Source organism: Protopterus annectens, chromosome 5.part0, assembly GCF_019279795.1.
Source record: "Protopterus annectens isolate FY-2018-M chromosome 5.part0, PAN1.0, whole genome shotgun sequence".
Classification (NCBI taxonomy): Eukaryota; Metazoa; Chordata; order Ceratodontiformes; family Protopteridae; genus Protopterus; species Protopterus annectens.
Window position 1 is genome coordinate 1,413,715,837 of NC_056735.1, and position 14,344 is coordinate 1,413,730,180.

At 41.2% G+C, this 14,344-nt stretch overlaps 1 protein-coding gene across 1 annotated transcript in view; it reads left to right on the forward strand.

Moving 5' to 3' along the window:
- Window positions 1-14,344, forward strand: part of MTMR2 (myotubularin related protein 2) — an 853,325-nt gene that overhangs the window by 453,714 nt on the left and 385,267 nt on the right. Inside the window, exon 7 of the mRNA XM_044072012.1 lies at window positions 11,279-11,380. Within this exon, the coding sequence (XP_043927947.1) occupies window positions 11,279-11,380 (102 nt within the window). The remainder of the gene's footprint in view (window positions 1-11,278; window positions 11,381-14,344) is intronic.

Consider the following 14,344-nt stretch of genomic DNA (forward strand, 5'->3'; position numbering starts at 1 on the left):
GTAGCAGCTCACCTCAGAGTGCTAGGATTCCGACTGTTTCCATATCTAGACAACTCCTTACAGCTCCCACCAGGTGTCAACCCATAAAGGCACCTTAGGAATCACTATAAACCATGAAAAATCCAATTTAAAACTATCCCAACAGCTGGAATTCATTGGAGCTATGCTCAACACAGTCATCGGAATTGTGTCTCTTCCCCTAGAAAGACTTCAAAGGATCAGATCACAAGTCAGCCAGATCATTCACAGCAAAAAAGTAACAGCAAGACTCATTCTACAGACTCTAGGGTCAGTGGTGGCCTCTATCACTCTAGTCCCCCTGGCGGAATATCACATGCGAATTCTGCAATGGCTTCTGGCCACCCAATGGTTCTTCTTGAATCAGCCAATGACCCATCTGATTATAATCACCAGTCAATGCAAAGAAGACCTGAGTTGGTGGCTCCACTCCAAAGAAATTTTGTTAGGCTTTCCCTTTAGCCATCCTCAACCCCAAGCCATAGTGACCACAGACGCGTCCCAGATAGGGTGGTGGGGCATTATCTGGGAAAGACAGTCCAAGGCACTTGGTCCCAGCTGGAGCCCAATTTGCATATCAGTGTTCTAGAGATGAGGGCAGTGCTCTTAGCATTGCAGGCATTTCAAGAAACCCTTCCCTTGAGAACGACTGCAATTCAGACAGACAATATATTGGTAGTCTGCTGCATCAGCAAGCCATGGGAACCAGATCTTACCCTCTTTGTCGAGAAGCACTCAGAGTATGGCAATGGGCAATTTCTTTCGACTGCTTTCTAGTGACAGTGCACATTCTGGGGAGCTCCATCTTGATTGTGGAGAAACTGAGCAGATCTATCCTCATGTCTCATGAGTGGTCTCTCAATCCAGTGGTGGCAGACGAGATATTCTGCCTTTGGGCCAACCTTGCTGTGACCTCTTCACCTCCCCTCTGAACAAGAAGGGCAGCAGTTGCTTTACCCATATCCCCCACCGAGGGAATCACCTAGGGACGCTGTCCTCCACGACTGGCCCTCCCGGTCTATTGTAAGCTTTTTCTCCCATTCCCCTAATATGTCAGTTTCTAAAGAAAGCCAACAGGTCGCAGAACAGGATAATCTTCATCACCCCATTCTGGCTTTGGTAGGTCTGGTTTCCCTTCCTATGGCCTCATCTACTTTGGAAACCCTGTTGTCCCACCTAGAGGGACTGATTCATCCAAATCTTCAGCATCTCAAGCTCACTGCATGGCTTCTCCAGTTCCCATGATTGTGAGGCATCCCTCTCTCACCTCCCTAGTCCAGTGCATCATTCTGACCCACCACAAAACTTCAACAAGAAAACTGTACCATAATAAGTGGTTAAAGTTTACTAAATGGTCACTAGACTCTAATCTTGACACATATTCATCGCCTGTTGATAAAATTCTAGACTTTCTGGCTTCACTCTTTGAGGCAGGCACATCAACCTCTACTATTCAAGTGCACCTTGTTGCGATATCTAACTTCCATGTTGGTTTAAATGATTCATCCCTTATGCCACATAAACTTTGCAAAGCCTTTTTGAAAGGAACCTTAATGATCAGACCTCCATATAAGGAACTCTCTGCACCATGGGATTTGAATTTGGTACTTCAGTCTCTTGTTTGTTATCCCCTTTGACCCTTCTGCAAGTTGTGACTTAAAATTTTTGTCCTGGAAAACCTTATTTTTGATAGCTATCACTTCTGCCAGAAAAAAATATCTCAAATGCAGGCCTTATCCTGCAAACCAGTTTACCTATTCTTTCATAAGGACAGGGTAACCCTCCAGACACATCCCTCCTTTTTACCAAAGGTTGTTTCTGAGTCAAATATCAGTCAGATTATACAACTCCCAGTCTTTTTTCCAACTTTTCCAGTAAAGGGGAGTAATGTCTGCACTTGCTGGATGTACACAAACAGTTGTGTTTCTATCTTCACAGAACAAAGGAAATCAGAAAATCTGATCAGTTATTTCTTTCCTCTTCTCCAGCCACTTTAGGGTACCCGTTATCTAAAGTTACTCTGGCTAAATGGCTTAGAGACTGTATTACCTTTATTTACAACAGAAAGGGGCTTCACCTTCCAGGACCTGTAAGAGCCCATTCAACAATAGCAACACCTGCAGTTTTTCATGGCAGAGCTTCTTTAGATGACATTTGTGCTGCGGTGACATGGGCATCTCCTCATACCTTTATTACGCATTACAAACTGGACCTGAGCTCTAGGGGATATGCATCATTCGACTTGATGGTGCTCAGGAATATTTTTCCATGAGACCTCCCAAGATCCCAGTGGCTTGGGACTCTGTTCCACACTCAAGGATTACGTGAAGATTGACAACTTCAGATAAAGAAGTTATGTCTTACCATAACATTCCATCCATGTTGTCGATCTTCTCTAATCCTTGACATTCTCTCCCTCCTTCCCCCCACCTTAAAAACTCTTGGTGGATCGAATTTCTCCAAAAATTGGCTTTCATAATCGAGCCTCATTTAGGGCCTCTGGTCTGTTATTTCTTGTCTGTCTCTATTCATTGCAAGCTCGATCTGAGGTGATTTGGTGAGGAGCATTGTGGGTAGAGCTTAGCTCAAGAGCTTTTGTGAGGCATGAGCTGGAATAATGGCTGAGTCAGTTCCGAGGCTTGGAACAGAGCCCCACCGTCAGGGATTAATGAAGGTCGACAACACAAATGGAATGTTATGGTAAGACATAACTTCTTTTTTTTGACTAACAAACAACCTCTCCAGTGTATACAGAGACAGCAATTGTGTATTTTCCTGTATCTTGCCACGACATTTCACGTGCTGCCCCTCAATAAAATGTAATTCATTCATAGGTTTATAGATACTTACTAGGCTGTTGATTTGTGAGGAGCTTAAGAAGTCTAACCTTGCATTCCTATGGTGTTTTTTAGCCCGTATGTTTTTCATGCAAATAACCCATAGAGTGGCCAAACAAGGATATGTTGGGATATTTGCATGTTTCCCCAAACATTGAAGGATAGGGGTGCTAACCTAGGGATGGATTTGTGGGTACCCATACATTTGCCCAAATGACATTTAAATAGAGTAACATAAGTAATTTGCTTTATGTGGAATAGAAAAGAATTCCATAGAAATGGTATTGTCTGTGATACAAACCTATCCATATAACGTGTTCTGTTTATTTTGCAGAAGAGATTGAGATCCCTTGAGTGAGTGTTTATGTTACCATTTGACATAAGAATGTGCAATAGGTCTTTATACAAGAGAAGTTAATTCTTAGTAAATGGTATGAAACTGAGAAGAGGAACAAGGCGTTGAGATTGTGTGCATTACGTTTAAGATTTAGACCCTTGATTTTCTAGTGAGGAAATGTTGTGGACATTCCAGTTGTGACAGGTGTTTGGACAGTTTCATACCAAAAAGAGCATTATACTCAATGATTAGCCTATTGAGTGCCTAGTACAGGGAAACAATTGCATTCCTGGATCTGGACTCAATATCTTAAAGATGTGCAATGAAAAAGGACTTACTTGCAATAGTGGATACATGTTGCTCACATGCTAGTTCATTATCGACATACATTACCAGATCTTTAAGTACAGGATCAATTTTCAGGGGTTTGTTGTCAATGTGATAGTTACAAGGGGAGTCATGCTTGCTGAAGGATAGGATTATACACTTATTTGCATTTAGTTTTAGTCCTTGGTTGTGATACCAGCTATTTGTTTGGGTCAGGCCCTCTTACAGGATCTTGGTGTCCTCTGGGGAGTTTATGATGGCACCAGATTTACAGTCATCTGCAGACTTGGTCGCTACAAACTCCTAACATGAGGTCTGATAACTGAGAAGTAAATGCCAAAGAGGAATGGCCAAGGACTGAAACCTGGGGCACATTGATAGTGACAGGTCTTGAGGAGGTAGAACTACCCACCATACCTTTCTAGGTTGTATTCTAAGCCAGTTTTCTATCCACTGAGTTACATAAAGATTGACATTTAGCTGAGGGAGTTTATCTATGATACCCAAGTGTGGGATGGTGTCACATGCCTTTGCAAGGTATAGATGTCTGGTTGCACTGTCTTGCCCTCATCCATTTCTTCAGTAACTTTTGAAGAAGTCGACCCAGTTAAGTAGGCAAGATCTGCCCTTTATGAATCCAAATTGAATTGGGTCAATAGTTTGCAAGTTACCTATATCCTTTTTATATTAATTCCATAATGATCCTTTCCATAGCCTTACAGATGAGACTGGTCAGGCTTATGGGTCTGTAATTACCTAGGTCCATTGAAACCCTGTCTTTGTGGAAGGAAATAATTATTACTGCCCTCCGTTCATCTGGCGCAAAGCTTGTTTTGAGGTTGATATCAAATAACTTCTGTAGAGGATCAGACAAAGTTATGTTTCAGGTTTACCAGTAGGCAATGTAGTATGTTATCTGTCCCATAGACATAGTGTTCTTACCTTAGCTCCCTGAGAACTTGTTCTTGGGAGAGTTGAGGGAGAGGCATATGTATACATATGTGATGTGAGAATATTGGAGGGGAGGGAAAGTGAAGTTTGAGCTAAATTTACCCATTAGTAAGTTGTCTATGTCCTCTGGGTCTGAGTATGTGGCATTATTTTTCTGTTATCTCTGTGCGTTGCTCGGCATTCTTTCTGACATTTTATCATAATTAAATAAGTCTCTGAAGTCATCATTCACTTGGGTGGCTATTTTTACCTCATGTCTGTCTCAGATTGATTTAATCAGTGTCTGGACTTTTTTGTTTAGTTTAGCAAGAGTGTTTTTGGCATCTTAAGATTTAGATTTTATTTTTATGTGCAGTAAGTTTTTTCTTTTATTATAGAGCTTGTTATGTTTGGGTTTCACCACAGGAGATTAGTTTTTAATTTGTCATTATATTTATTTCTGATGGGGGCAGATGCATCTGTGCAGCTATTTACATGTGCATAAAATTTGGCATTGAAGAATTCTGCTTAAGCAGTTGGGGTCATCATGTTGGAAGGAACTTTTGAATTTAGCCAGGCCATCACTCTATTAGGTTCATAGGTTGATACTAGGCTATATGCCCTAGGGCATTTATCAGCCTAGCCAGAGTGTGTTTGGCTTTTGCCACCCCTTAAAAATGGGTTTTACTCTGCTCTTTTTAGGTTAGTTTATTGTGCCTCTGTCTAGTAGTGACACAGAAGTGATCCCCGGGGTAAACCTACGATCTCCCATCCACTCATCAAGATTTCTCTTGAAGAGAGTCAGTGAGGGGCTCTGCCTGATATGGACTGGGATTCTATTCCAGAGTGCTGGGAGCCTCTGGGTCACAAATCTGTCTCTCCAGCATGTCCTATTAATTTCTGTGTTGAGATTCAAGTCCCTTGAGCTCATAGCTCTAGTGGATTTGGATTTTTTGAGGTGAAGCATGTCCATTAATTCTGGGTTGGACATGGCTTTATACATCAGGCACAGATCGCCTCTAAGCAGGCGGTATGCAACTGAGTAGAGCTGGAGTTTCTTTAACCTGGCAGCATAGGTCATCTGTTTGAGACCCTTGATCCTCTTGGTGAGGTACTTTTGTGGTCTTTCCAGTTGCTGCAGGTGTCGAGTAAGGTACATCCCAAACGGGGCATTGTATTCAATTATGGGCCTGATGAGGAATGAGTAAAGGGGCACAGTGACCTCCCTTGATCTAGATGTGAACCCTTTCATGATAAGGTGGGCTATATAGAAGGTCTTTCTAACCACTTTGGCAATGTGGTTGTCAAAGGAGAGATTACTATCAACTTGGGTTCCCAGGTCCCTAATTACTTCCTCCGTACTTAATGGATTTCCGCCTATGTGGTAGTTTGTGGGCACTTTGTTTTTCCCAAAGGGGATGACTATACACTTCTTGGCATTTAGTTTTAGGCCATGGCTTTGGCACCAGTTGTCCGTCTCTGTGAGACCCTTTTGGAGGATGCCTGTGTCAGCTGGAGAGTCGATTATGGCACCCAGTTTGCAGTCATCTGCGAACTTGGTCAGCCAAAGTCCTCCCGTGTTGGCCTGTACCTCTGAAGAATATATACCGAACAAGAGCGGTCCCAGGACTGAGCCCTGTGGGACGCCACTTGTAACATGTTTAGAGTCTGACATGGCTCCCGCAATTCTGACCATGTGGGTTCTGTCCTTGAGCCAGTTTGCAACCCATCTTATGACATAGGGGTTAATATTTAGTCTGGAGAGCTTATCTATGATGCCAGTATGGTGTCAAAGGCTTTTGCGAGATCCAGGTAGGCTGTGTGGACTACCTTTCCTTCATCTATGGCCTTGGTGACTGTTTCGAAGAAGTCTACCAGGTTCAAGAGGCCAGATCTGCCTTTAACAAAGCTGAATTGTGTAGGATCTAGCGTCTGTAATTCCCCAATGTCTTTGTTTATGAATTCCATGGTGATCCGCTCCATAGCTTTGCAGACCAGGCTAGTCAGGCTTATGGGGCGATAGTTTCCAGGGTCCGTTGAGGTTCCACCTTTGTAGAGTGGGACCACTGTTGCTGTATGCCATTCCTTGGGTACATATCCTGTAGTAAGGCTGAGATTGAATAGTAACCTAATATGAGGTTTTAGCTCTTCTTGGAGCTCCTGTAGGACGCAGCCAGGGACACCGTCCAGTCCCATTGATGCTGTGTTTTTTGCTTTGGAGAGGGCAGCTCCCACCTGAGCATCTGAGATGACAGGGGGACAACTCTCTGCTGGGATAGATATTTGCTCTTTTGGAGGGGAAGGGGGGGAGAAATTTGCACTGAACCTATCGGCCAGGATGTTGGCAATGTCTGTGGGTTCAGTGTATTTTTTGTCATTTTGGACTAACTCCGAACATATCTCGGAGTTGCCACCTAGGTTTCTAACATAACTAAAGAAGGCCTTGTGGTTATCTTTAGTGCCTTGTGCAATTTTTCTCTCAAAGCTGGCCTTGGAAGATTTTATGAGGGACCATAGTCTTTTGCTAGTACTGATCAGTGATGCTGTCTTATTGAGGGATTTTGCTCTATCCTGCAGTAGCTTCCTCCTTTTGTTATATAGCTTATTTATGGCGGTGGTCCACCAGACAGGATGCCTGCCTTTGGAGGATTGGATCTTGGTTTTATTTGGGATTGTATGATCCATGCATTCCTGAAGATGTCCATAGAATGCATTTATAAAGGATTCTGCAGTCTGGGCTGTAGTTTCCACTGGCCCGGGGGCTTTGAGTGAATTCACCTTGGTTTTGAGCAGTGTGAAATTAGCCTTGGAGAAATTTTTTACTGTGGTTTTCTGGGGTGGTGGTGGGGTCGGGATGTGGATGTCCAGCGAGATTAATTTGTGGTCTGATTTTACCAGTGAGGAGTGTACCTCTGGTGCAGAGCATAGAGTCCCCATGTTTGTGATGATCAGGTCCAGTATGCTTTCCCGTCTTGCAGACGTGGTGACCAGTTGTTCCATAGCATTTGAGTTTATAAATTCTAGGAACCTCTGGGCTAGGCTGTTGGGGCTTGAGTAGTGCTCCCAGTCTATGTTTGGGTAGTTGAAGTCACCCAATATAAAGGTATTTGGAGAGACCTTCATATTCTCCAATGTTCTCAGGAAGGCCACATGCAGTTCCAGAGTCTGAGATGGTGGTCTGTAGCAGGCTACAAACTGAAAGGCAGTTTTTCCCACTGTTAGTTGCACATGGATGGTTTGCGATGTTTCGTGCAGTGCCACTAACCTGGAGGTGTGGGTATCCTTGATGAATATGGATACTCCCCCTCCTTTTGTGGTTCAGTCTGAGTTTTGGGGCCGAAAAGCATGGTATGAGGTATAGCCTGGTAGTGCTGGAGTGCTCTCGGGAGCCTTGAACCAGGTCTCTGTTACTGTACAGACATCGATATTCTCCATGCTGAGGAGAGCTTTGAGTGCTTGCATTTTGAGGTTTAGACTTCTGGCGTTGAGTAGCATTACCCTTAGTTTATTTTTCCTTATGTTGTCTATGGAGGTGGGTTTGTCTTTTGAGCCTTGCCTAAAAAGGCACTATGGGGGTGGCAAGAGCCTTTGCCAGTATCCAAAAGCCCAGAGGTGACAGGTGCAAGCCGTCCCTAGCGAAGCAACGTGGCTTGTCGAGCATGTCATCCCAGGCTGACAGACACTGGATCCCCTTTGAATGACACCAGAACTTTAGCCAATTGTTAAAATTGATCATTTTTTCTTTATACTGTGGCATCATTTTTGGTGAGGGTAAGATGCTACTCAAGGTCAGGGTCATACCTGTCTGGGCTGCATGATCTGAGAGCTCCTCTATGTCTCTTTTCATGTAGTCCAGGGAGGTACGGCTCAGGTCATTCACACCAGCATGGACAATGACAGTGTCATATTTGTTCTTGCTTTGGAGTGACCTGAGTGCTTGTGTTATGTGGCGGATCCTGGCGCCAGACAGGCAGCTCACCGTGACCTTCTACTTGTTCAGCCTGGTGAGTGGGACGTCAGTGTGCCTGACAATAGAGTCACCTATTTCAAGTGTATCAGGTGTGTTGTTTGGCCTTAAGGGCTGTGACTGTTTGGCACACTGATTATGTGAAGTATGTGTTTCACTTTTTATGTTTTGTGGTAGAGGTTGCTTGGATGTCTGCTTTGGAGGTCTCTGCTGCTTAGGCAGATGTGTATTTAGAGCCTCCGAGTATGTTTTAGTGTGTTTATGTGTTTGGTTTGATGATGTGGTAGGGCTATGTGTGACTGGATTTGTGGTGTGTATGGTTACCTTCTCCTCCTGAGTGGCTGTGTCAGTACTGCGTTGAGAGAGCTTAGCCTCCAGTTTGGCTATATGGTTGCATCTCTCGCATATATTAGTACTTGTTGGGAGGAGGAGGAGAGGGTTGTCTGTGTACATGAGGCAGTTGTAACACTGCCTCAGGATTCCCAGATTCACTAGCTGGACTGGAGAGGAAACTAGCAACTGACCTTTGGACATGCCGGTAAATTATAAGTAACTCCTTTAAGGCTGAGAGAAGTTTAAACATCTACTCTTATGGTAAGTGCAGCTTACTCAACTGTACTTTACACCCTATTTGTTTTTGTGGAAATTATGTTCATTAATATATAGCAGTTTTTAGTTTGTGAAAGGAAGAAAGGTACTGAAAGCAGAGTTAAGTACTTATCAAAAAGGAATACTTTTCAGATGTTCCCAAGCTTTACATATTAAAATCATTATATTATTTTGCGATATAGTTTCCCCATTTTTAATGTGTTGTAGGATAACAGGTGGATAGAGCCTCTAACACTGAAGCTGTGCTGATAGAAAAAGATGCAAAGTAGTTGAGTGGTTTTCTCATAATTGTTTTAAAGATTTACTGCATCCCATGTAACTTAAGGAACATAAGATCAATATTACAATCGTATTTTAGTGGTACCCCACTTTTGGAGAACAAGGGAATCTGGTTTAGCTGATGGTGATCAGGGTTTGATTAGCAGTCCAAAAGTCATTCACTGGGGGATGAATGTTGGACTGACTGGCAGTTGCAAAGCCTGTGAAAGATACTGGTAGCCTAATGCTCGACCAAGTGGTGTATCACTGAACCACATAACAGCAAGCACCGCAGTCTTTTTCCAAATATTGAGCTTGAACTATTCGGAGTACCACCAACAGGATACTGAATTCCAGACCTTCTGTGGTGGAGATGGAATTGAAGCATGTCAGCCCCCTTCAATGAACACAGAACAAAGGCATATTATCCTGGACTGCATATCCTTTTGTTCCTGTATTTCTAAATATGTTCTGTGTCAGAGCTGGGTGGTTGTGGCAGAAATATTCAAAATGCTTATAGGTTAGTTTATGACAGGATGTCAGGCATCACATAACTGTGATCTTTCACAGCAATGCGAGATGGGTTTATGAATGGCAAAAAGAAATGAACCAGCAACATTAACATCATTGGGAATGGAAGTAGAAATATTTTTGAATAACTTTTTATTATTTTTCAAAACCTAATAGATATGAAAGTGAAAAAAAAATTACATCGAGCTAAGCAGCTAAATAAAGTAGTCATCTGCTATCATAAAAATGTGTGTGTCAGTAATACTTATAAATTACTTTTTTATAGTGTTATATTGATGACTCTGTAGTTGGTGCTGTTTAATCTTTTAGTCTGATAAACATATTAAGCATATCCCATCCTGTATGTAACCTTATTTTTGGGTATGTTAATAGAAATGTGTGGAAACTTTAATGGCATGAAGTAAATGTCCAGAAAACTTAAGACTGTTCTTTGTATGAGATATTACATACATCAATCCGGTTCTTAGTAACAAAATTTCAGCAAAAATGACATTGCTCTTGTCAATATTGAATTAGTCAGTCCAATAACAGGAATATTGAGGAGACAGGAAGGTTATAGGAGAAAATCTCTGCATTATATTTATTTCAACTTATTAGATAGCTTTTTCCATATTCTATTAATAGCCACACACTCCTAAATTTTGTATTTAATGTCTAGTTGGCCTTCTTTGCATATAGAACAGAAAAGTAAAATAGGAATTCCACAGGAAACCAACACTGTCGGACTATTGTAAGCATTATGAGTCAATTTGAACAGCATAAAAAATTAATTTTACAAATGGAATATATTTTTAGGCATAATTCCTTATCTTTGTAAGGCCAGGTGTATTCAACTCCTTCCTTTCGTAAAAATACTATCCAGTATGTATGTCTGTAAGATTCTGAAAAAGATACAAATGTGGGCCTATCACTAATCCATGAGTGCATGATATCCAGGCTAGCTGAATCAGTTACAATAACTGGAAATAGCTTATGTGCAGCTATTCTGCAAAGATGACGCACCACTAATGAGTCCTCATTTTATGTCCATTTCTTGAGTTGTGCTTAAGGTACCATTATTGGCTAAGTCTGCTACATTCCATACATCTAATATATTGTTGGTAATTTTAAGAATTATTGCTAATGGGTTAATGTAGTAAAAATTATTTTAACATTTTAGTTTCCATTCTTGTTTTAATATCTGGGTGTTGTTTTAATTAAATTACAGACAACTTTTCTGTGTAGAAAAATATATACTTTATTGCAGTATATCCACTGACATATTATAAGTGGATATGGAAAAATGTTATGAAGCTTTGTGCCACAGAATGTATTTAAGTCTTTATTATAGTAGTTTTGATATTTCAGTGAACAGTTAAGATGGTGTATTAATACAGTAAATTGTGTAATGCTTCCACAAACACTGTAAGAAAAGGTTGTGTAAGAAACCCCTCAAAATGTTTTTATCTTTGTTTACTTTCACAGGATATTCGGAATCTGAGATTTGCTTATAGGCAAGAAGGCCACACCAGAAGATCTATTTTTGAGAACCTAATGAAATATGCATTTCCACTATCTAATAACTTGGTAATGTAATTTTTCTGTTATGTTGCACTGGCATTGTTGATATTCATGACAACAAAATTATTTTAAGTGTTAATTTTATTGGACATTACAGACTTTCATGGGAGTAGCCTTCATGGGTGGAGAGCTCAATGCCAGGAGTCTAAACAAGAAGCTCCACTTCCTCTGAGATCTCTTCACCTGGGACAGTGCAGACACCTGTGCAATTACTGAGACATGATTTAAAGCTGCAGAGAGTACCCCATCAGTGCAAGTCTTCAGTGCCTTCCACACATTTAAACCAGCAGCTGCACTGACAGGGTGTAAAGGTGGAGGTCTCACAATCTACATCAATAACAAGCATAACTCTAGGTCGATTAAACAGGATGATGTGCTAGAGTTTCCCTAAATGCAAATTACCATACGCTAAGTCCAATACCGTATCCTAGCAAAGTATAGGTCACCCTCTATGTCCCATTAAACTCATAGCTCATACTTAGACGTACTGTAGGCACTCACCATTCAACCGAATACCTTACTCATGGGGGACTTTACTCTATAGACTAGGAATCCTACATGACCCCAAATTTGCAAGCACAGAGATACCTGGAGTTTGTAAACACAAACACCCTAGATCAGATAGTGCATGCAGCCAATAAAGTACAAACTTACTGGATCTGTTACTTACAAATGTGGGAAAATGGTGCACCCAGCTTAGTGTCATGTCCTCTCTGTTATTGTCAGATCACAAAAACAGTCTCATTTGTAATAAAGTCAATTCTTTAACCCCAATAAATATTGTAACAGTTAGAAACTGTTCAAAGACAAACTACCTTTTATTAAGCAATAACCTCTCAAAACTTCAAGCCCTGTAAACCCAGATAACACAGTAGGCTATGTGGAATTGTTCACAGAAACTTTGCATAACCATTTAATGGTAGTATAGATCCTGCTTGTACCTACCAGAAGTAAGCCCAAAACAAGCTTTAAAACAAAACCACCCTGGTGGAAAAACAGGTTGCACAACAAAAGAAAAAGTCATAGCTAAAAATTAGGAATAGTAACACTCAAAAAGATAAAAGGTCTCTCATTAAACTAAATAGACCTCTAAGAGGGCTAATTAAGTCCAAGAAAGCCAATTTTGAGGTAAAGATAACTTCCCAGGCCAAGGACAACTATAAGGCCTTCTTTAGGTATGCCAGAAACCTCAAAGAGACCACACAACATTTTGCCAAATTGGTTGTAGATGGAGCCACATTCATGGAGCCAGGTGATATAGCAAGTCTACTGGCCAACAACTTCGACTACAACTTTACCCCTTTTTGGTATCTGCTTCTCGGAATTCACGAACAATGTCAAGGGCCTTTGACTGACCAAACTTGCAGAAGGGTGTAAATAAACTAGGAGTAGTCATAGAATCCCCAAAGATACTAATATTTTAGAGGAAGGTCTAATGCAAACAAATGACAGGTGCCAAAACCATGGATTGAAACTCAATGCAAAGAAATGGTAATAGTACCTTTTGGGAAGTCATCTACTCTGGGAAGCTGCCTCATTGATAACACCCCTAAGAGTAGACCCAGTAGTCAAGGAATTTGGGACACATGTAGATAGTAACCTGGCCTTCGTCCAACATGTGTCTAAGGTAGAAAGAAAGTCATTCTATATAGTGCAGCTTATTAGTAAGGGCACAGCATCAGTGTCCAGGGAGGTCATCATGTCCCTGCATTCAACCCTCATCAGACTCATCCACTGAGTGTAACACCCCCTTTGGTATGTACCCGACCAGGCACATGCAACAACTGGAATTCCACAGAGGTTCCTCACAAAAAGAATAGAAGGAGTAAACATAATGTCCTACATAGGTCACCTCAAAGCCCTGTCTCTATGCTGTGTTTCCTTCAGACTGCTGAGAGGTGAGCAATGCCTGACATGTAAGGCATTCGTGGATCACATTCTGATTGACCTTTTGCATATCTGTAAAACAAACAGCATCAGAACTACAATACCTTAACTTTGCTTACAACATAAACAAGACATGCTGTAGTAGACTTCCCATAATTGTGAAGTAGAGCCCTTCCCTGATCCTATAAGCATAACCGGGACCAGTAGATGGGAAATCGAAAATTCACCCTAGGTCTGGTGCCTGTGTCCTTGATGGACAGAGGCAACCATTTAGTCAGACCCTAGCTTACATACACCCTTTAGAATAACCATTAAGGCACATTAAAACATAGCTTCATACCTCTCAACCTCATAACACAAGAAATCTGGATGAAGGCAAAAATAATGAGGGGACAAAGGCCCCAAAATAGGGACAAAGTTTAAATATTGCTCTTATAAACTTGGAAAATTGCTAGATTAAAAGATATTGTGTTAGCATGTATTTTTTGAAGGATATGAAGTCTGAAACAAAAATGCCTGTCATTATTTAGTTACTTCAGTGCTCAACAGTTTGCTGAAAACCACACATTTTATGAGGAACAAACCAAAAATATGAGGCAGAAATCTGGACATTCTGGGAAAATCTGGACAGTTGAGAGGCATGGAAGGCTTATAAAGGCCCTAGTGGCCCTTAGCCAAGTATACACCAATGAATCTATTCCAATTACTGCCAAGCACTGATAAAGCAGTGTGTTACTTGTGCATGCACAAGTCATCACATAAAGAGTAAGGCAAGCATTCTCAAAGCCAGCCTGCTCTTATTTTTATTAATTTACTTAAGCAATCTAATGTACTTTTAAAATTTAGCAATATCTTCAAGTTGTAGTAAAGACTCTGTCTTTATTCTATGAGTTTTGGCAACAACATAAGTATATTAGCAGATATTTTTTTTCATTTAACGCATCATTGTACAGAAACTGCGACATTCACAATTTTAATTATATTGTACTTTTTTTAAACGTGCTTGACTTTCCTCAGAACATGTTCTGGCACCACCTGGATGATTGGCTTTGCTATTTTGACACTCTGCAGCTGCACACATCT